The sequence below is a fragment of the Bombina bombina genome, chromosome 1 (assembly GCF_027579735.1).
Source record: "Bombina bombina isolate aBomBom1 chromosome 1, aBomBom1.pri, whole genome shotgun sequence".
NCBI classification, from domain to species: domain Eukaryota; kingdom Metazoa; phylum Chordata; class Amphibia; order Anura; family Bombinatoridae; genus Bombina; species Bombina bombina.
This window is the reverse complement of record NC_069499.1, coordinates 1492743963-1492768478: the sequence shown is the minus strand read 5'-3', so window position 1 is coordinate 1492768478 and position 24516 is coordinate 1492743963. Positions and strand designations below refer to the sequence as shown.

At 39.9% G+C, this 24516-nt stretch overlaps 1 protein-coding gene and 1 long non-coding RNA gene across 2 annotated transcripts in view; one reads left to right on the top strand and one right to left on the bottom strand.

The window, feature by feature from the left end:
* LOC128653874 (uncharacterized) overlaps positions 1–18389 on the bottom strand; it is a 95455-nt gene extending 77066 nt beyond the window's left edge. The window contains exon 1 of the long non-coding RNA XR_008401397.1: positions 18346–18389. This is a non-coding gene — a long non-coding RNA (uncharacterized LOC128653874). The remainder of the gene's footprint in view (positions 1–18345) is intronic.
* Positions 1–24516, top strand: part of CRLF3 (cytokine receptor like factor 3) — a 254077-nt gene that overhangs the window by 130660 nt on the left and 98901 nt on the right. Inside the window, exon 4 of the mRNA XM_053707409.1 lies at positions 15432–15609. Coding sequence (XP_053563384.1) covers positions 15432–15609 — 178 coding nt within the window. The remainder of the gene's footprint in view (positions 1–15431; positions 15610–24516) is intronic.

The window sequence follows — 24516 nt, the reverse complement described above, 5'->3', positions numbered from 1 at the left end:
GACTCAGTCTCACTTATGGACTCTTAATTAGGGGCTCTTAATTAGAGACTCTGATCATACTGGAGGAGACCTCTGAGTATTAAAATTATATAGGGCTACTTTTGGACCCTTGGAAAAGTATCTCTATATATGATCTATCAACTAAATATACATACACCTTAATATTTGTAAAGGGTATAGCAGAACAGACACAATGTCTGAAATTACCTAGGAGAGCATGAGAACTTATGTGTTATAGGACCTAGTAATATAATAGAAAAAGAAAGTATGGCCTTATACTTTTATCACAGCAGTGTAAACTTATATAAGCCAAAGTGCCCATATCCCAAAACTAATAAAATAAATTGCAAGTAAACATATATGAGCATATATAAACTATATATATAGTCGCAATATATAGATAAGGTCTCTAAAGGAGATATATATACAGTGTATGTATATATATATATATATATATATATATATATATATATATATTTATGTATGTATTAAACACTCATGAACAGGACTGTTCAATATAATCTATTTTTCCCATCTTGCTGCCTCGGCCACTAGCAGCAAAACAGTGTGCCTGTTAATAAAGTGGTGATCTGTGAGTGTTTTCTGCATTGATTTTTTTCTGTTTACTTAAACAGAAAATCTTAATTTAAGAGTTAGTGAAACAAGGGCGTTTGGACAAACAAGGGTTTGGAATAACTAAGGGGGAATATAATTATTTTATATTTTTAATTTCAACCTTTTTTAGTAAAAATGTGTGAGAATCTCATTCAGTGTACAGCTTGCCATATGTTTGCATCACTGGAGCAGCCTCTTCAGGGATTATATGTCTGTGGCAAGTGTGAGCATATTGTCTTTTTAGAAACTCGTATTGGAGTTCTGGAGCAATGAATTGCAACACTGCATGCAATTCAGACACTTGAAAGGGAAATGGATATGACTGAGCTGGTTGTCAACGGTTCTAGCAGTCAGAATGGGGATGATTCAGATGGGGAGACTCCGGAATGTAGCTGGGACACAGTTAGAGGGCGAAGTACAGGTAAGCGGAAGAGACAGGCCAGTTCTGAGCTGGTACACTCCCAACAGATTTGCTAGATTAAGTGAAGATGTTGGGGATATCAGTTCAGGGGTGGCATTGTCAGAGAGGGCTGTTCTGCCTAGTATAGTGAACAGTCTTTTAGTCATGGAAGAGGAGCATACTATAGTGAGCAGTCCTTCAGTCATGAGAGGCATACAAGTCTGTGCCTGAGGCAGATGTTGGTTGTAGGAGACTTTATTATTAGGAAGGTTAATATGGTAATTTGTCATCTAGACCCCTTAAATAGAACAGTTTGCTGTCTTCCAGGGGCTCGTGTTAGGCATATTGTCTAGCGTATTGATAGATTGTTAGAGGGATGTGGGTCTGATCCTGCAGTCATGGTACATATTGACACTAATGAAGTAATCAGCAGGAGATGGAGTGTCCTAAAAAACTAATTCAGGGAGTTGGGTAGCATGCTTAAAGGGACAGTCTACACCAAATTTGTTCTTATTTAAAAAGATAGATAATACCTTTATTACCCATTCCCCGTTTTTGCATAACCAACACAGTTATATTAATATACTTTTCTCTTGTTAAGTGTATCCAGTCCACGGATCATCCATTACTTATGGGATATTAACTCCTCCCCAACAGGAAGTGCAAGAGGATTCACCCAGCAGAGCTGCTATATAGCTCCTCCCCTAACTGCCATTACCAGTCATTCTCTTGCACCCAACGAATAGATAGGATGTGTGAGAGGACTGTGGTGATTATACTTAGTTTCATACCTTCAATCAAAAGTTTGTTATTTTATAATAGCACCGGAGTGTGTTATTCCTTCTCTGGTAGAATTTGAAGAAGAATCTACCTGAGTTTTTCTATGATTTTAGCCAGAGTAGTTAAGATCATATTGCTGTTTCTCGGCCATCTGAGGAGAGGTAAACTTCAGATCAGGGGACAGCGGGCAGATTAATCTGCAAAGAGGTATGTAGCAGCTTATTATTTTCTGACAATGGAATTGATGAGAAAATTCTGCCATACCGATATAATGTAAACTCAGCCTTAAATGCAGTAGCAGCAACTGGTATCAGGCTGTCATGTATGTATATTTTACACTTCAGTATTCTGGGGAATGGCACTTCACTGGAATTATACTGTATGCATAAAACTTTAGCCTAATTTGCAGGGACTAGCAACAGGCTTTTTAATAACACTCAATTTATTAATGTTAAACGTTTTTTGCTGGCATGTAAAATCGTTTAATTTTCTGAGGTACTGGGTGAAAAAATGTTTTGGGCACTATTTTTTTCCACTTGGCAGTCGTTTTATTTAATTTATGACAGTTTACTGATCTCTCTCACTGTTATGTGTGAGGGGGAGGGGCCTTTTTTGGTGCTTTTGCTACGCATCAAAAAATTCAGTCAGAAGTTTATTGTCTTCCCTGCATGATCCGGTTCATCTCTACAGAACTCAGGGGTCTTCAAAACTTGTTTTGAGGGAGGTAATCACTCACAGCAGAGCTGTGAGATTGTAGTTGACTGTGATAAAAAAAACAAAACGTTTATTTCTGTATTTTTTTTTTTTTTCTGCTATCAGGGTTAGTTATCCTTTGCTAATGGGAGCAATCCTTTGCTAAAATTGTGTTTTTTACAAAGATTTGATGCTATAACTTTTCAGTTTATTAATTTTCAACCGTCATAACTTTTTCTGTGCTTCTTATAGGCACAGTACGTTTTCATATTATAGTAAATTACTTGAAAAGTATTTCCAAGTTGCTAGTTTATTTGCTAGTGTGTTAAACATGTCTGATTCAGAGGAAGATATCTGTGCTATATGTGCTAAAGCCAAAGTGGAGCCCAATAGAAATTTATGTACTAACTGTATTGATGCTACTTTAAATAAAAGTCAATCTGTACAAATTGAACATATTTCACCAAACAACGAGGGGAGAGTTATGCCGACTAACTCGCCTCACGTGTCAGTACCTGCATCTCCCGCTCGGGAGGTGCGTGATATTGTAGCGCCGAGTACATCTGGGCGGCCATTACAAATCACATTACAGGATATGGCTACTGTTATGACTGAAGTTTTGGCTAAATTATCAGAACTAAGAGGTAAGCGTGATCACTCTGGGGTGAGAACAGAGTGCGCTGATAATATTAGGGCCATGTCAGACACTGCGTCACAATTTGCAGAACATGAGGACGAAGAGCTTCATTCTGCGGGTGACGGTTCTGATCCAAACAAACTGGATTCAGATATTTCAAATTTTAAATTTAAGCTGGAAAACCTCCGTGTATTACTAGGGGAGGTGTTAGCGGCTCTGAATGATTGTAACACAGTTGCAATACCAGAGAAAATGTGTAGGTTGGATAAATATTTTGCGGTACCGGCGAGTACTGACGTTTTTCCTATACCTAAGAGACTTACTGAAATTGTTACTAAGGAGTGGGATAGACCCGGTGTGCCGTTCTCACCCCCTCCGATATTTAGAAAGATGTTTCCAATAGACGCCACCACACGGGACTTATGGCAAACGGTCCCTAAGGTGGAGGGAGCAGTTTCTACTTTAGCTAAGCGTACCACTATCCCGGTGGAGGATAGCTGTGCCTTTTCAGATCCAATGGATAAAAAGTTAGAGGGTTACCTTAAGAAAATGTTTGTTCAACAAGGTTTTATATTGCAACCTCTTGCATGCATTGCGCCTGTCACGGCTGCAGCAGCATTTTGGTTTGAGTCTCTGGTAGAGACACTTGAATCAGCTCCATTAGATGAGATTACACACAAGCTTAAAGCCCTTAAGTTAGCTAACTCATTTATTTCAGATGCCGTAGTACATTTAACTAAACTTACGGCTAAGAATTCCGGATTCGCCATTCAGGCACGCAGAGCACTGTGGCTAAAATCCTGGTCAGCTGACGTTACTTCTAAATCTAAATTGCTTAATATACCTTTCAAAGGGCAGACCTTATTCGGGCCCGGGTTGAAAGAAATTATCGCTGACATTACAGGAGGTAAAGGCCATGCCCTGCCTCAAGACAGAGCCAAACCTAAGGCTAGACAGTCTAATTTTTGTTCCTTTCGTAATTTCAAAGCAGGAGCAGCATCAACTTCCTCTGCACCAAAACAGGAAGGAGCTGTTGCTCGCTACAGACAAGGCTGGAGACCTAACCAGTCCTGGAACAAGGGCAAGCAGGCCAGGAAACCTGCTGCTGCCCCTAAGACAGCATGAATCTAGTGGGGGGCAGACTTTCTCTCTTCGCCCAGGCTTGGGCAAGAGATGTCCAGGATCCCTGGGCGTTAGAGATCATATCTCAGGGATACCTTCTAGACTTCAAATTCTCTCCCCCAAGAGGGAGATTTCATCTGTCAAGGTTGCCAACAAACCAAATAAAGAAAGAGGCGTTTCTACACTGCGTACAAGATCTTTTATTAATGGGAGTGATCCATCCGGTTCCGCGGTCGGAACAAGGACAAGGGTTTTACTCAAATCTGTTTGTGGTTCCCAAAAAAGAGGGAACTTTCAGGCCAATCTTGGATTTAAAGATCCTAAACAAATTCCTAAGAGTTCCATCGTTCAAAATGGAAACTATTCGGACAATTTTACCCATGATCCAAAAGGGTCAGTACATGACCACAGTGGATTTAAAGGATGCTTACCTTCACATACCGATTCACAAAGATCATTACCGGTATCTAAGGTTTGCCTTTCTAGACAGGCATTACCAGTTTGTAGCTCTTCCATTCGGATTGGCTACGGCTCCGAGAATCTTCACAAAGGTTCTGGGTGCTCTTCTGGCGGTACTAAGACCGCGAGGAATTGCGGTAGCTCCATACCTAGACGACATTCTGATACAAGCTTCAAGCTTTCAAACTGCCAAGTCTCATACAGAGTTAGTACTGGCATTTCTAAGGTCGCATGGATGGAAGGTGAACGAAAAGAAGAGTTCTCTCTTTCCACTCACAAGAGTTCCCTTCTTGGGGACTCTTATAGATTCTGTAGAAATGAAGATTTACCTGACAGAAGACAGGTTAACAAAGCTTCAAAATGCATGCCGTGTCCTTCATTCCATTCAACACCCGTCAGTAGCTCAATGCATGGAGGTGATCGGCTTAATGGTAGCAGCAATGGACATAGTACCCTTTGCACGTCTACATCTCAGACCGCTGCAATTGTGCATGCTAAGTCAGTGGAATGGGGATTACTCAGACTTGTCCCCTACTCTGAATCTGGATCAAGAGACCAGAAATTCTCTTCTATGGTGGCTTTCTCGGCCACATCTGTCCAGGGGGATGCCATTCAGCAGGCCGGACTGGACAATTGTAACAACAGACGCCAGCCTACTAGGTTGGGGCGCTGTCTGGAATTCTCTGAAGGCTCAGGGACAATGGAATCAGGAGGAGAGTCTCCTACCAATAAACATTCTGGAATTGAGAGCAGTTCTCAATGCCCTTCTGGCTTGGCCCCAGTTAACAACTCGGGGGTTCATCAGGTTTCAGTCGGACAACATCACGACTGTAGCTTACATCAACCATCAGGGAGGGACAAGAAGCTCCCTAGCAATGATGGAAGTATCAAAGATAATTCGCTGGGCAGAGTCTCACTCTTGCCACCTGTCAGCAATCCACATCCCGGGAGTGGAGAACTGGGAGGCGGATTTCTTAAGTCGTCAGACTTTTCATCCGGGGGAGTGGGAACTTCATCCAGAGGTCTTTGCCCAAATACTTCGACGTTGGGGCAAACCAGAGATAGATCTCATGGCGTCTCGACAGAACGCCAAGCTTCCTCGTTACGGGTCCAGATCCAGGGATCCGGGAGCGGTTCTGATAGATGCTTTGACAGCACCTTGGACCTTCGGGATGGCTTATGTGTTTCCACCCTTCCCGATGCTTCCTCGATTGATTGCCAGAATCAAACAGGAGAGAGCATCAGTGATTCTAATAGCGCCTGCATGGCCACGCAGGACTTGGTATGCAGATCTAGTGGACATGTCATCCTGTCCACCTTGGTCGCTACCTCTGAAACAGGACCTTCTGATCCAGGGTCCCTTCAAACATCAAAATCTATTTTCTCTGAAGCTGACTGCTTGGAAATTGAACGCTTGATTTTATCAAAACGTGGTTTTTCTGAGTCAGTTATTGATACCTTAATACAGGCTAGGAAGCCTGTTACCAGAAAGATTTACCATAAGATATGGCGCAAATACTTATATTGGTGCGAATCCAAGAGTTACTCATGGAGTAAGGTTAGGATTCCGAGGATATTGTCTTTTCTACAAGAAGGTTTAGAAAAGGGTTTATCCGCTAGTTCCTTAAAGGGACAGATTTCAGCTCTGTCCATTCTTTTACACAAACGTCTGTCAGAAGTTCCGGACGTTCAAGCTTTTTGTCAGGCTTTAGCTAGGATCAAGCCTGTGTTTAAAACTGTTGCTCCACCATGGAGTTTGAACTTAGTTCTTAATGTTTTACAGGGGGTTCCGTTTGAACCCCTTCATTCCATTGATATCAAGTTGTTATCTTGGAAAGTTCTGTTTTTAATGGCGATTTCCTCGGCTCGAAGAGTCTCTGAGTTATCTGCCTTACATTGTGATTCTCCTTATCTGATTTTTCATTCAGACAAGGTAGTTCTGCGTACTAAACCTGGGTTCCTACCTAAGGTGGTCACTAACAGGAATATCAATCAAGAGATTGTGGTTCCATCTTTGTGTCCTAATCCTTCTTCGAAAAAGGAACGTCTGCTACACAATCTAGATGTAGTCCGTGCCCTGAAATTTTATCTACAGGCAACTAAGGATTTTCGACAAACGTCTTCCCTGTTTGTCGTTTATTCTGGTCAGAGGAGAGGTCAAAAAGCTTCGGCTACCTCTCTCTCCTTTTGGCTTCGTAGCATAATACGGTTAGCCTATGAGACTGCTGGACAGCAGCCTCCTGAAAGAATTACAGCACATTCTACTAGAGCTGTGGCTTCCACTTGGGCCTTTAAGAATGAGGCTTCTGTTGAACAGATTTGCAAGGCTGCAACTTGGTCTTCTCTTCATACTTTTTCCAAATTTTACAAATTTGACACTTTTGCTTCTTCGGAGGCTGTTTTTGGGAGAAAGGTTCTTCAGGCAGTGGTTCCTTCCGTATAAAGAGACTGCCTGTCCCTCCCGTCATCCGTGTACTTTAGCTTTGGTATTGGTATCCCATAAGTAATGGATGATCCGTGGACTGGATACACTTAACAAGAGAAAACATAATTTATGCTTACCTGATAAATTTATTTCTCTTGTAGTGTATCCAGTCCACGGCCCGCCCTGTCACTTTAAGGCAGGTAATTTTTCCATTAAACTACAGTCACCACTGTACCCTATGGTTTTCCTTTCTCTGCATGTTTTCGGTCGAATGACTGGTAATGGCAGTTAGGGGAGGAGCTATATAGCAGCTCTGCTGGGTGAATCCTCTTGCACTTCCTGTTGGGGAGGAGTTAATATCCCATAAGTAATGGATGATCCGTGGACTGGATACACTACAAGAGAAATAAATTTATCAGGTAAGCATAAATTATGTTTTTACCTCTGTGATTACCTTGTATCTAAGCCTTTACAGACAGCCTCCTTATCTAAGTGCCTTTGACAGAAATGCAGTGTAGTCAATCAGTGAAAACTCCTAAATAACTTCACGGGAGTGAGCACAATGTTATCTATATGACACATGTGAACTAGCACAGTCTAACTGTGAAAAACTTTCAAAATGCTCTGAGCTTGGAGGCGGTTTTCAACTGTTTAGAAATAAGTTTGAGCCTAGCTAGGTTTAGCTTTTCAAAAATACCACCAAGGGAACAAAGCAAATTTGATGATAAAAGTAAATTGGAAAGTTGATTAAAATTGCATGCCCTATCTGAATCATGAAAGTTTAGTTTTGACTTTACTGTCCCTTTAAATCAAGGACCTCCAAGGTAATATTTTCAAAGATATTACCAGTGCCATGTGCTAACTCAGTAAGGCAGAAGGAGCTAAGGTCAGTTAATTAATGGTTAAAAACATGGTGCAAAAATGAGGGGTTTGACTTTTTAGAGCACTGGGTAGACTTTTCACTTGGGTACAATTTGTACAGTAAGGATGGATTGCACCTGAATGACATGGGCGCAAGTTTGTTGGAGGAGAGGATGGTAGCTTGCTTAGAGAATCATTTAAACTAGGCAAAGGGGGAGGTTCAGTCCAAGCATAATAGAACAGAATATGTCACACCTAGAATATCTCAAGGAAGGGATGACTTGGGAAATGTCACATTAGAAAGTTTGGAGGAAAGCGCACCAAGTAGCGGCAAAAAACATATGAAAATTAAATGTATGACAGCAAATGCAAGAAGCATGACAGGTAAAATGGGTGGAGTTGGAGCTCTTAGTTGCAGAAGAGAACTATGATGTTATCAGTTTAACTGAAACTTGGTGGGATGATTCTCATGACTGGGCAGTTAACTTAGAGAGTTATACTTTATTTAGGAGGGACAGGAGTAATAAAAAGGGTGGACGAAGCTGCATGTATATTAAACCTAACCTTAAACCTACAATAAAGGAAGATATTTATGATGATACATGTGATTATGTAGAGACCCTGTGGGTTAAAATAAGGAGTGGGGAAAAAAACCCTAAAAAAATATTGCTAGGAACATGCTACAAGCCCCCCAACGTTAGTGACATGGAGGAAACTCAACTACTAATGCAAATAGGAAAGTCTGCTAATAATAACAGTGCTGTAATTATGGGAGGTTTTAACTACCCTGACATAAACTGGGCCAATGAAACTAGTAATTAACCTAAGGGAGATATATATATATATATATATATATATATATATATATATATATATATATATTTTATTTTTTAAATTCTCTCAGGGATAACGTCTTGTCACAATTAATAGAGGAGTCAACTAGGAATAAAGCTATATTGGATTTAGTGCATTGAAACAATACAGATATAATATCAAACATAGAAGTCAAAGAACATTTGGGTAACGGTTATCATAACATGGCCACATTTGAAATCACTTATGATAAGCAGTGTCTTAAAAGTTTAACTTTGATTTTTAATTTTAAGAAAGCAAAAATCAATGATTTAAGGAAATCATTAAATAACATAAATTGGGATAACATATTCTCTAATACAAAATACAGTGGAAAAATGGATAACATTTAAAACTTGGTTAAATAAATATACATATCAACACATACCATATGGCTATAAAAGTAAAATAAATAAATCCAAGCCAATGTGGCTAAATAAAAATGTGTTAAGAGAAATTAGGAAAAAACGTAGGGCATTTTAAATTATTCAAAGAAAATATTACAGACTTAACATACCAAATTTATAAGGAATGTAACAAAGCATGTTAAAAAGCAATCCAATTAGCCAAAATTAAAGATTAATTGCAAAGGATGCCAAGTCAACCCCTAAAAGGTTTTTTAAGTACATAAATGGCATAAAAAGGACATTTAAAATGAGTGGAGGGTAGCATGATTAACAGTGACATGGAGAAGGGTGAGGTACTAAACTAGTTCTTTTCTTCAGTATACACAAGAGCGGAACCAATTGAGGATACTTTGAAACAAACTAGAACATACAAGCACATACCATTAACCATGTTATGTCTAGAGGATATCAGGAAAAAAAACTGTATAATATTAAGGTAAATAAAACTCCAGGCCCAGATGGAATACACCCAAGGGTTTTACGGGAACTTAGCACTGTTATAGACAAACCGCTACTCCTTAATTTTTCAAGACTCATTATTGTCAGGCATAGTTCCCCAGAACTGGCGTAAAGCTGATGTGATGTCACTCTTCAAAAAGAGAAACAGGGCTGATCCAAGAAGCTATAGACCAGTTAGTCTGACATCAATAGTGGGGAAGATACTTGAAGGGATTATATTGATGAGTATATTCTTATAAACAAGATTATGAGTTCAAATCAGCATGGTTTTATGAGAAATAGATTATGTCAAACTAACCTAATTAGATTCAACGAGGAAGTAAGTAAAAATATAGATAAAGGTGAATCAGTTGATGTGATATACTTAAATTTTGCAAAGGCATTTGATACATTGCCACATGAGCGAGGACTGGGAATAGCTAAAAATATTAGCTCATGGATAAATAACTGGATAAAAGACAGGGAGCAACGAGTAGTAGTAAAGGAATCCTACTCAGATTGGACAAAGGTAATCAATGGAGTCCCCCAGGGATCAGTACTTGGCCCTGTTCTTTTTAATATATTTATTAATGATTTGGAGCAAGGATTAAATAGCAACATCTCTATTTTTGCAGATGATACAATGTTGTTTAAGGTCATAAAGTCAGAGCAGGATGAACTTGTATTTCAAGGGGATCTACAAAAATTAGTATGGGCAGGTAAATGGAAAATGAGATTTAATACAGGAAAATGTAATGTTCTAAATTTTGAAAATACACTAAGCAGGCTATGTATTATTTAAATGGGACTAGACTTAGCTAAACAGAGGAGGAAAGGGATTTGGGAGTAGTAATAGATAACAAGCTAAAGATGGGAGCACAATGAAGGCCAGCAGCTTCTAAGGCTAATAAGATACTAGCATGTATTAAAAAAGGCATTGATGCAAGGGAGAAAATCATAATTCTGTCACTATATAAATCCCTTGTAAGACCTCACTTTGAGTATGGAGAGCAGTTCTGGGGACCGATCTCAAAAATAGTCAATGCAGACCTAGAAAAAGTTCAGAGAAGGGCCACAAAGCTAATAAGGGGAATGGAGAATTTACGCTATGAGAAGAGATTAGCCAAACTGGGTCTGTTTTCTCTAGAAAAAAGGCGCTTGAGAGGTGACATGATTACTTTACTTTATATAAATATATTCAAGGCCCATATACAGAGATGGCAGAAGCTCTATTTATTACAAGAAAATTGTTTTTGACAAAAGGTCACAATTTAAGGCTGGAGGAAAGGAGATTTAATCTCCTGCTATGGAAACATTTTTTTTTTTCACTGAAAGAGCAATAAGATTGTGGAATTCATTACCAAAGAAGGTAGTGCATTTAAAAAAAAATGATTTGAACACATTTCTGGGTAGATACAGAATTACAGGGATATGATTGCTTGTGTTAAATGGGTCACCTTTTAATGGGATCAATTTAAGCTCAACTGGAGCTTTTTTTGTAAGTATATTAGATTTGTATAGGTTGAACTCAATCGACTTCGGTCTTTTTTTTTCAACCTCATCTACTATGTTACTATCTAATATCGACCAGGAATGAGAGACAACCATATTACACCAATGCATGAACCTAAAAAGCTTAGCATATGGAAGAAACCTAAGTGCAATAAGAAAACGTGATAAGCATTGTAGAAATGTATTTAGTACTGTGATAGTAATTAGGCAATGTCGTTAAGACAATATAGGACATGTCTATGAGGCACCATCTGTATATAGAGCATATGGGATCTATTCAACTATTAGTAATGGGAGGTATGGCTGGAAAAAAAAATTCTGCCATCCTCCTACACAGCCTGAGATATATTTACTAAGGGAGATATCTCCAACATGTAAATAAAACCTGGTATAAAGGTTCATATGTGACAAAAGATGGCATGACAATCTTAATTATACAACAGAGTGCTACAAACTTACTGGAGGATTAGCTCTATAACAAATAGAATCATTAAAAAGGCTTAAAGTTTGAAGTTGCAACATCAATTACTAATACTAAATAAGGCAGTTCCGTTCTAAGATCCAAGTATCGTTGGGAACAAGCATATTTTATCATCTTTTACAAGTCCTTAATACAAATTTAGGAATCATAGCAGACTGGGGGAATAAGCAACCAAGTCTCTATCCCATACTTGATTTCTGGGTCTTGGGGCTTTGACTATATACTACCTCTAACTGCTATACAAGACCCAATGTCTCAAAAAACAAACCTTTATGTAAAGGTAGGTCGGTCTCATGCCAGTATTTCTTCATATACAAAAGAGGTAGGAGGCTTGACACTTTCAGAATTTGCACTTTGTCTTTGAACCTCAAGGGCGTATGATGACTGTAATGTGGTAAGGTCAGTTAATATTGAGTCGGAGCAGGAATAGTTGTCTGCATCTCCTAGGCACCCCCATTTTTCACATCAGGCATTACACTCAGTCCCCACAATATTCTTGTCAGAGAGCACACATTTAGATCTATGTAGCTCCGGAGAATCCATGTAGGCTCTAATTGCCTCATCCTCATGAATAACCGAGCAATTGTCTCCTCCATAGCAGGGAAAATCCCAGCAAGGCTGATCCCGGGGGCATCTGTGGATCGTCACCTAACAAGTGGCTCTGGTTCGGTTCTACAGGTGAAACTCGAAAAAATTTGAATATTGTGCAAAAGTTCATTTATTTCACTCATGCAACTTAAAAGTTGAAACTAATATATGAGACTCATTATATGCAAAGCAAGATAGTTCAAGCCGTGATTTGTCATAATTGTGATGATTATGGCTTACAGCTCTTGAAAACATACAATCAATAAAGCAAGGATTGTACATAGAACAATATCGGACCTCCGAAAAGTATAAGCTTGCATACTGTATGTACTCAGTACTTGGTTGGGGCCCCTTTTGCAGCAATTACTTCCTCAATGCGGCGTGGCATGGCAGCTATCGGGCTGTGGCACTGCTGAGGTGTTATGGAAGACCAGGATGCTTCAATAGCGGACTTCAGCTCTTCTGTATTGTTCGGTCTCATGTCTCTCATCTTTCCTTGGCAATGCCCCATAGATTCTCTGTGTGGTTCAGGTCAGGCGAGTTTGCTGGCCAATCAAGCACAGTAATCCCACAGTCATTGAACCAGGTTTTGATGCTTTTGGCAGTTTGGGCAGGTGCCAAGTCCTGCTGGAAAATGAAGTCAGCATTCCCATAGAGCTCGTCTGCGGAAGGAAGCATGAAGTGCTCCAAAATCTCCTGGTAGACGGCTGCGTTGACCCTGGACTTAATGAAGCACAGTGGACCAACACCAGCAGATGACATGGCTCCCCAAATCAACACAGACTGTGGAAACTTCACACTGGACTTCAAGCATCTTGCAGTATGTGCCTCTCCATTCTTCCTCCATATTCTGGGTCCTTGATTTCCAAATGAGATGCAAAATTTGCTCTTATCCGAAAAGAGGACTTTGGACCACTGAGCAACAGACCAGGTCTGTTTTTCTTTAGCCCAGGTAAGACACTTCTGACGTTGTTTGTTCAGGAGTGGCTTGACAAGAGGAATACAACATTTGAAGCCCATGTTCAGGATCTGTCTGTGTGTGGTGGCTCTTGATGCACTGACTCCAGCCTCAGTCCACTCCTTGTGAAAGTCCACAACACTTTTTTGAATGGCCTTTTCCTGACAATCCTCTCCAGGCTGCGGTCATCCCTGCTGCTTGTGCACCTTTTTCTTCCACACTTTTTCCTTCCACATAACTTTCTATTAATGTTCTTTGATACAGCACTTTGGGAACATCCAACTTCTTTTGCAATTACCTTTTGAGGCTTTCACTCCTTATGGAGGGTGTCAATTATGGTTTTCTGCACAACTGTCAGGTCAGCAGTCTTTCCCATGATTGTGATTCCTACTGAACCAGACTGAGAGACCATTTAAAGGATCAGGATCCCTTTGCATGTGTTATGACTTAATTAGCTGATTAGAGTGGGGACACTTTGAGCCTAGAATATTGCACCTTTTCACAATATTCTAATTTTCTGAGATTGTGGATTTGGGGTTTTCATGAGCTGTAAGCCATAATCATCACAATTATGACAAATCACGGCTTGAACTATCTTGCTTTGCATGTAATGAGTCTATCTCATATATTAGTTTCACCTTTTAAGTTGCATTATTGAAATAAATGAACTTTTGCACGATATTCTTATTTTTTGAGTTTCACCTGTAGTGCGACTCTCAGCACTTCAATTTTGCTTGATTTTTATAAAGTGGTTCTCCAGAAGCCGCAAATCTTCCGACTCCTATCTTTCAAGGGATTCCATGGTCTGTTACAAATAGCTTGCTATCAGGCGATTGATCAATAGATCTTAAGTACTAGTAGCAATAATTAGACGTTAGGAGAGGCTATACCTGTACTAGTCCTAGTGGAACTGTCAAACCTGGATTAGCGGGTGGGAATACCGAGGACTCAAGTTAGGTCCCGCCAGAGGCCTCAGCAGTCTGGATGTGGATCCTACAGTCATGCGTAAATACATAAATCTGCTCAGCAGTGCGTAAATTGGCAATATGTACCGCAATTATCCATGGATGGTGTAATAAACTGACGATAACCAGCAGGTTAGCCGTTTCCTGTCGGGAGCTTCAGATATTGCGTCCTATATTGATTGCTGCCCAGGCACGCTCCTTCCCTATGATGTTATGAGCTTTATCCTCATTGTAGCCGATAACATTCAAAGCTTGTAAATTTGTTGTTTAATTTAGCTTTGCAGTGAGCCTCCTGAAAAATTATCACATAAGCCATTTGTTCTCATTATGTTAATTTAAACCTCCATTCCCTTTAACATTTCATAGAGCGTACTAACCGCATACTAAGGTAGGTTCAAGAGCGTGCATATATATTGAAGGAGCAGCAGTGCACTACTGGGTGCTAACTGAACACATTGGGTAAACCAGTGACAAGAGGCATATGTGTAGCAACCAATCAGCAGCTAGCTCCCAGTAGTGCATTTCGGCTCCTGAGTCTACCTAAGTATGCTTTTTAACAAATCAAATAAACAGAAGGAAGAAAATCAGATGATAGCAACAAATTGAAATGTTGTTTAAATTTGTATGCCGTTTGAATCGTGAGAGAAGACTGCATCTGCTAATAAAAGACATTGCTGAACTACCAGATCGCTGTCTGTTTCAGCTTTTCCTGGAATGTCCCTTTAACAAATGCTGAGGTTGGGGAAATATTTAAAAATCCTTTTTATTGTAGGAAATAATTCTTAAAGGGAAAGTAAAGTCATAACTAGACATTCATGATTTAGACAGAGCATACGATTGTAAACAACTTTCCAATTTACTTATATTATTTAATTTGCTTCCTTCTCTTGTTATTCTTTGCTGAAAGGTTTATCTAGGTAAGCTCAGGAGCAGCAAAGAACCTAGGTTCTAGCTGCTGATTGTTGGCTGCATATATATACCGATTGTCATTGGCTCACCCATGTGTTCAGTTAGAAACTATTAGTGCATTGCTGATCCTTCAACAAATGATACCAAGAGAATGAATCAAATTAGATAATTGAAGTAAATTGGAAAGTTGGTTAAAATTGTATTCTCTTTCTGAACCATGAAAGAAAATGTTTGGGTTTCATGTCCCTTTAAGAGACAATCGCTTTATACTTTTCCTTTTATTGACAAGATCATCATTGTTTTTCACTGACTGTATCACTTCTATTTAGTTTGCCAGAGGTCCCCTCGCTGGTGGAAGTTCCTTGCCTCTCTGCACAACTGGATGACTCCTTTCTCTCCGTAGCTCGAGATCGCATCTCTCACCACGTCACTGTAGCTTCAAGGCCTCCAGTACAGATTGAAGAGATGATTGAGAAACCTGGTGGGATTTTAGTGCGATGGTGCAAGGTGGGTTTATGTGCAGTAATCAGCAAGTCTTGCTCTTATGTCATCTATCTGAGCTGCAGCTCTGTCGTTATGTAGAGATGGTGAATTCATTTTTACCCACATAGGGATTCTCCTACTTTAATGTTTAGGTAGCCAGTGACCTCTGTGACCCATCTGTCAGTTCTCCTATGATGAGGAGCACTGCCTCCACCAATGCTGTTCATAGTAGAGGAAGAAATCTAGTTTATATAAATTAATATCTCATCATTCCTTGTTAGTGCTTTAACTCTCACTTCCTATTTTCTCTGCTGTGTCCCCTGTCCTTTTATGGCAAGCAAAAAAACCAAAATTAACACTTTAACCCTTTCCCGCTGTTAGGACGTTACATGCCATCCTAACTGCCCTGGGCTTTAGCGTGGTTAGGACGGCATGGAATGTCCTAGCTGTTTGGCTCTCCTGAAGCCATAGAAGCTTCCTAAATAGGATTGCGGGCTGGAGGGCCTAGCATCATAGGAACTCTCCCCTGACCCGATCCCATCATTGAAATCACGTGATCGCATGAACGATTGTGTGATTTACATTTCTACTTTGTTCTGATGTAGACAAATAATTCCCTGCAGGGAAAGGGTTAATGACCAGGGCTATTAGTGCTACAAAGACCAAAGCTTCAGTTTGTGTGTGACATACTACCTGTATATAGGTTACAGCATTCTTAATTGATCCTGTAAGGTCAACACGCGTTTGCAAGCCCAGAACTGTGTGATGTGCGTACACGTCAGGTAACAAGGTTATAACCTATCAGCCGCTGTTAAATGTTTATGCTGTCACTCTGAATGTGAAAAGATTTATTGACACGTAAAAACTTTTAGTTTTCATCAAAACCTCACTGTCTTGTGATTGCTTGTGTATTCCAACAGGTGGTGCTAACTGTCTTTGTTACCTACTGTATTTTATTAAAATTGTATGAAAAAGGTGCAAATGAAAAATTATTGTTGTGTCGTTATAGTTAGTAATTAAGCGGATCACACTCCATTAACCCCTTCAGGACCGGGAATTTTAGAGAAAAAAAACGGAGGTACCGGAGAATTTTATAGCATTTTTGTTATCACTCCATTTAAACAGAAATAGTCTTGTCTCTTTATATTCAAAACTATATATATATATATTTAATAGTAGACAACCCAAGGTGGTATTCTAGGCCCATTTTGGTATATTTAATGCTACCGTATGCTGCCACATGATTATATTAAAGATACATAGTTAACTTTTTCACAAACTTTTGGTTTCTCACTGAAATTATTTACACACAACTACTGCAGTCATAACACAAATAGTTGTAAAAGTTCTTATGGGATCCCCTTTGTTCAGAAATAGCAGACATACATGGCTTTACCATTGCTATTTGGTAACAATAGACTGCTAATTGCAGCTGTGCACCCCACTTCTAATATTTCAAGCAGTGAAGGGGTTAATCAGGTAGCTTGTAAGGTTTATTTAGCTGTAGTGTAGTGAGTAACCTCCCACCTGATCCCTCCCAAGCAAGTCTCTTCCCTCCTTCACCCCCAACTGGTCACCACTATCTTAAGTACTTGCCAGTATGTAGTTTAGAGCCCCAATATTCAAAACCTCTTCAGACCGACAATAAATTGCCTGTTTGGGTTCGCCAGGCTTGCAGTCTGTCGGTCTGGCTATTATATTAAAAAAAAAGTGGGTTGATCGTCACTGTGCTGATGAGTGGCGATGTGTCTCCCGTAGGATATAATTGGGATCACAACTTCAGCAAAAGTCTACCAACATCTTCACTGAGCTGCGATGTAAAAAAGCGGTGGGGGTGGGGTCTATATTTAAATAATTTTTTACACAAAATAGACTGTGTTTGCGAAAATAAAAAAAGTTTTCTGTGTAGTAACACTTCAACTTATTCATATGTATGTTCAGTTTCACAGTACATTCACTAGATTTGGGACATTGGGAACAATCGCCACCGAAAAGCAGGCAAAACTAATATTGCTGAAATGATATAGCTAATATTGAGGACAGTGCTGTGAATATTAGAAACCCACAATAATAGAAACCCCATTAAAATATAAGTTACTCCCATGGAACGCCCTTGAATCTCCCACGGAATGCCTATATATTCGTCTTGTCTGCGGTCTACTTTGTTAGTAAAGACAAAAAAAACTTACTATTAAAATTACAGGAGCTGGGTATGAGGTATATGAAATATGTATATCCATAGTTTTAATGTATAGTGTTAGAATATGTATGTAACCTTTAGGTGTGATTGTAAAATATTTGTATTGTGTTGGGTTTATTTTTTTTATTTTATTTTTTTACTTATTTTGAGATTGTGATTGTGTGTTTGCAAATTCTTGTTTCCATAATATTGCGATTGTGCAACTGTGTTTTACTTTTAATATTGCGATCACAGTGTAGCAAATGTGTTCTGTATTAACAAATAAATATATATATATATATATATATAAAAAGAAAGGGGCAGGGTGGCGCAGAAAACTCAAACTAAAAAATATATAATGAATAAATAAATAAAATATAATACAGTTTATAGTAAAATATTATAGCAATACGAAGTTATAAAAAAATATATATAAAATAAATAATATAATATATAGTGTATAGTGTTACAAATGTCCATAAGCTATAAGAAATCCTAAACGATCAGAGGTAATCAGGAGCACATCAAAATACGGAGAGCAAAGTCTTCAGATGTTAGTCCCCTATTAGATGTGCACTTACTTGAATGAACCTCAATCACATGAGGTAAGAATGTAGCACTTTCATAAAAGAGTGAGGCACTCCCTGTAGAAAAGATTGAATGATCCACTGGATTTCCCAGAGTGCAGGCTTCTGTATCTTGGAATATGGATAGTAGAATCCTCCAAATGTCCTCGTGCTCTCTTTAGTAAGTAGTAACGAGAGGGAAGTTTGCAGGGCGGAATCCTTTCAGATTTGCTACAAGTCGTCTTTGCCCACTGTGTTTCTGCTGACTCCAAATAATTTTCCACTTGAACTTGCAGGAGAGCAACCGCCACAGACCCAGCAAGGTGTGCTCACACCACACAATGCCGGTGACAGAAGTTGTTGCCACTCTCTGAGCTATTGTGTGCAGGGCAGGGAGAGAGGGAGGGCAGGGATATTACTGCTGCCGGCTAGGCACTGTGTAGTTAGTATATGTCTCAGTTTCAGGCCAGGGAGGGGGCAGGGCAGAGCTGCTGGCCGCGGGCTGAGTGTGCAGGCTCGGCCGCACGGCGCTAGCGATGCGAGGAATGCTCGGAATGAAGACAGGAATGAAATGAACGTCAGGACCGAACTCGCCGCGAGTTATATATATTATATTATTTATTATATATATATTTTTTTATAACTTCGTATTGCTATAATATTTTACTATAAACTGTATTATATTTTATTTATTTATTCATTATATATTTTTTAGTTTGAGTTTTCTGCGCCACCCTGCCCCTTTCTTTTTATGTTCTTTATTGAGGAGTGATAGGTCTCCTCTGCTATTTTGGGTTTTGGCAGCTGGATACTTCTTACTGAAAATATATATACTTTTATGAGGTGCTGGGTATAGAGTATATACCTTGTGGCATAGCTTTTATTGGACTGTGAGCGCCCAGGAGTGATTCAGTGGATTCTTTCTACTGGTTCATTTATCTTTTGTCTTTATATATATATATATATATATCATGCTTGCTACAGTGCGTTCACAATATTATAATTAAAACATAACTATTTAATTGCATTGTTCTAAAATATGAATATTGCGAACACGCAATCGCCTTCTTAAAATAAGTAAAAAAAATAAATACATGCCTTAGGACACAATACAAGTTTTTCACAATTACACCTAAAGTTTACATAATATTCTAACACTATACTAAACCAATACATATACATTAAACAATGTATATACATATATCATATACCCACAATCCTCCAGCTCTTATATTTGTATTATTGATATATTTATGAGTGTCCCTGTCTGCATCAGTGATCTGCTGTCATATGGTAAAGAAGAATGATCTGTTCCTTTCCATATGAAGTCAGATGCCTTCTCCCTCTGGATGCAGTCTCGGCTATCAAAGCCAACAGATAGGACTACAGCATGGGGGAGAAGGTTGGGCGTAGGTACAACGTCAACGGGGTATGCTGAGCAAAGTACCCTGTGACGTAGTACCTACTTCTATGAGGCTTATGCATACTAAAACAACTTAGCAAATTACAATATATGTTTATTATTTGTTTTGTTCCTTTTTAATTTGTTGGCTTTCAACATTGAGCAATTTCTAACCCTTAGACATTGAAATGCACTCTGCTGACTTCTCAACCCTGCTACATATTTGTGCCTAATTGGCTTTAACTGAAAACAACTGCAAAACAATGTATTTATACTAATTTTATGACTGTGTCTAGCTTTGTTGTTTGCATACTAAAGCCAATATTGGCTCCTCCAACTAAGGCAAATGGTTAGTGGAGTTTGGCTCTTGAAAAATAAAAATTGTAGTAAAAAAGGATTTAACTTTTTAAAAAAAAAATATTTAGACTTGGCTGATATGTTATTCAAAGCAACACAACATAAATATCTTGTAATTACAAGGTGTTTACTGTTCATTTAATGTGGTAAGTTGTGTGTGGGTCAGTACATCCTTCATGTCTGCTTGTGTTTATTTACATGCTTTTCTCTTGTTAAGTGTATCCAGTCCACGGATCATCCATTACTTGTGGGATATTCTCCTTCCCAACAGGAAGTTGCAAGAGGATCCCCCACAGCAGAGTTGCCACATAGCTCCTCCCCTAACTGTCATATCCAGTCATTCTCTTGCAAGCCTCAACCAAGATGGAGTTCGTAAGAGGAGTGTGGTGTTTTATACTTAGTTTATTCTTCAATCAAAAGTTTGTTATTTTTAAATGGTGCCGGAGTGTACTGTTTATCTCAGGCAGTATTTAGAAGAAGAATCTGCCTGCGTTTTCTATGATCTTAGCAGAAGTAACTAAGATCCATGGCTGTTCTCACATATTCTGAGGAGTGAGGTAACTTCAGAGAGGGAATGGCGTGCAGGTTTTCCTGCAATAAGGTATGTGCAGTTAATATTTTTCTAGGGATGGAATTTGCTAGAAAATGCTGCTGATAACGAACTAATGTAAGTAAAGCCTTAAATGCAGTTACAGCGACTGGTATCAGGCTTATTAATAGAGATACATACTCTTATAAAAATGTAATATAAAACGTTTGCTGGCATGTTTAATCGTTTTTATATGTATTTGGTGATAAAACTTATTGGAGCCTAGTTTTTTTCCACATGGCTGGCTTGAATTTTGCCTAGTAACAGTTTCCTTAGGCTTTCCACTGTTGTAATATGAGTGGGAGGGGCCTTTTTTAGTGCTTTTCTGTGCAGATAAAAATACTGACAGAGACATTCAGCTTCCCTCTGCATGATCCAGGACATCTCTGGAGGGCTCAAAAGGCTTCAAAGTCGTTTTTGAGGGAGGTAAAAAGCCACAGTAGAGCTGTGGCAGTTGTTGTGACTGTTTGAAAAAAAAAAACAAAAACAAAAAAAAAACGTTTTTGTCTTTTATTATTCAGTTTTGGGTATTAAGGGGTTAATCATCCATTTGCAAGTGGGTGCAATGCTCTGCTAACTTGTTACATACACTGTAAAAATTTTGTTAGTGTAACTGCCTTTTTTCACTGTTATTTCAAATTTTGACAAAATTTGTGTTTCTTAAAGGTGCAGTAACGTTTTTTATATTGCTTGTAAACTTGTTTAAAGTGTTTTCCAAGCTTGCTAGTCTCATTGCTAGTCTGTTTAAACATGTCTGACACAGAGGAAACTACTTGTTCATTATGTTTGAAAGCCATGGTGGAGCCCCATAGGAGAATGTGTACTAAATGTATTGATTTCACCTTAAACAGTAAAGATCAGTCTTTAACTATAAAAGATATATCACCAGAAGATTCTGACGAGGGGGAAGTTATGCCGACTAACTCTCCCCACGTGTCAGACCCTTCGCCTCCCGCTCAGGGGATGCACGCTAATATGGCGCCAATTACATCAGGGACGCCCATAGCGATTACCTTGCAGGACATGGCTGCAATCATGAATAATACCCTGTCAGAGGTATTATCCAGGTTGCCTGAATTAAGAGGCAAGCGCGATTGCTCTGGGGTTAGGAGAAATACAGAGCGCGCAGATGCTGTAAGGGCCATGTCTGATACTGCGTCACAATATGCAGATCATGAGGACGGAGAGCTTCAGTCTGTGGGTGACATCTCTGATTCGGGGAAACCTGATTCAGAGATTTCTAATTTTAAATTTAAGCTTGAGAACCTCCGTGTGTTGCTTAGGGAGGTATTAGCTGCTCTGAATGACTGTAACACAGTTGCAGTACCAGAGAAATTGTGTAGGCTGGATAAATACTATGCGGTACCGGTGTGTACTGATGTTTTTCCTATACCTAAAAGGCTTACAGAAATTATTAGCAAGGAGTGGGATAGACCCGGTGTGCCCTTTTCCCCACCTCCTATATTTAGAAAAATGTTTCCAATAGACGCCACTACACGGGACTTATGGCAGACGGTCCCTAAGGTGGAGGGAGCAGTTTCTACTTTAGCAAAGCGTACTACTATCCTGGTTGAGGACAGTTGTGCTTTTTCAGATCCAATGGATAAAAAATTGGAGGGTTACCTTAAGAAAATGTTTATTCAACAAGGTTTTATTTTACAGCCCCTTGCATGCATTGCGCCTGTCACGGCCGCGGCGGCATTCTGGTTTGAGGCCCTGGAAGAGGCCATCCATACAGCTCCATTGACTGAAATTATTGACAAGCTTAGAACACTTAAGCTAGCTAACTCATTTGTTTCTGATACCATTGTTCATTTGACTAAACTAAGGGCTAAGAATTCCTGATTCGCCATCCAAGTGCGTAGGGCGCTATGGCTTAAATCCTGGTCAGCTGACATGACTTCGAAGTCTAAATTACTCAACATTCCTTTCAAGGGGCAGACCTTATTCGGGCCTGGTTTGAAGGAAATTATTGCTGACATTACTGGAGGTAAGGGTAACACCTTTCCTCAGGACAGGGCCAAAGCAAAGGCCAAACAGTCTAATTTTCGTGCCTTTCGAAATTTCAAGGCACTTGCAGCATCAACTTCCTCCGCTTCAAAACAAACCTAACCAGTCCTGGAACAAAGGCAAGCAGGCCAGAAAGCCTGCTGCTGCCTCTAAGACAGCATGAAGGAACGGCCCCCTATCCGGCGACGGATCTAGTAGGGGGCAGACTTTCTCTGTTTGCCCAGGCGGGGGCAAGAGATGTTTAGGATCACTGGGTGTAGGAGATCATATCTCAGGTATATCTTCTGGACTTCAAAGCTTCCCCTCCACAAGGGAGATTTCATCTTTCAAGGCTATCTGCAAATCAGATAAAGAAAGAGTCATTCCTACGCTGTGTGCAAGACCTCCTAGTTATGGGAGTGATCCATCCAGTTCCGCGGACGGAACAAGGACAGGGTTTTTATTCAAATCTGTTTGTGGTTCCCAAAAAAGAGGGAACCTTCAGACCAATTTTGGATCTAAACATCTTAAACAAATTCCTCAGAGTTCCATCTTTCAAAATGGAAACTTTTCGGACCATCCTACCCATGATCCAAGAAGGTCAGTACATGACCACAGTGGACTTAAAGGATGCCTACCTTCACATACCGATTCACAAAGATCATTATCGGTTTCTAAGGTTTGCCTTTGTAGACAGGCATTACCAATTTGTAGCTCTTCCCTTCGGGTTGGCTACAGCCCTGAGAATCTTTACAAAGGTTCTGGGCTCACTTCTGGCGGTTCTAAGACCGCGAGGCATAGCGGTGGCTCCATATCTAGACGACATCCTGATACAGGCGTCAAGCTTTCAAGTTGCCAAGTCTCATACAGAGATAGTTCTGGCATTTCTGAGGTCGCACGGGTGGAAAGTGAACGAGGAAAAGAGTTCTCTATCCCCACTCACAAGAGTCTCCTTCTTAGGGACTCTTATAGATTCTGTAGAAATGAAAATTTACCTGACGGAGTCCAGGTTATCAAAACTTCTAAATGCTTGCCGTGTTCTTCACTCCATTCCGTGCTCTTCGGTAGCTCAGTGTATGGAGGTAATCGGCTTAATGGTAGCGGCAATGGACATAGTGCCATTTGCGCGCCTTCATCTCAGACCGCTGCAATTATGCATGCTGAGTCAGTGGAATGAGGATTACACAGATTTGTCCCCTCTGCTAAATTTGAATCAAGAGACCAGAGATTATCTTCTCTGGTGGTTGTCTCGGGTACACCTGTCCAAGGGTATGACCTTTCGCAGGCCAGATTGGACAATTGTAACAACAGATGCCAGCCTTCTAGGTTGGGGTGCAGTCTGGAATTCCCTGAAGGCACAGGGAGAAACTCCTTCCAATAAATATTCTGGAGTTAAGAGCGATATTCAATGCTCTTCTGGCTTGGCCTCAGTTAGCAACACTGAGGTTCATCAGATTTCAGTCGGACAACATCACGACTGTGTCTTACATCAACCATCAAGGGGGAACCAGGAGTTCCCTAGCGATGTTAGAAGTCTCAAAAATAATTCGCTGGGCAGAGTACCACTCTTGCCACCTGTCAGCAATCCATATCCCAGGCGTGGAGAACTGGGAGGCGGATTTACTAAGTCGTCAGACTTTCCATCCGGGGGAGTGGGAACTCCATCCGGAGGTGTTTGCTCAGTTGATTCATCGTTGGGGCAAACCAGAGTTGGATCTCTTGGCGTCTCGCCAGAACGCCAAGCTTCTTTGTTACGGATCCAGGTCCAGGGATCCAGAAGCGACGCTGATAGATGCGCTAGCAGCGCCTTGGTTCTTCAACCTGGCTTATGTGTTTCCACCGTTTCTTC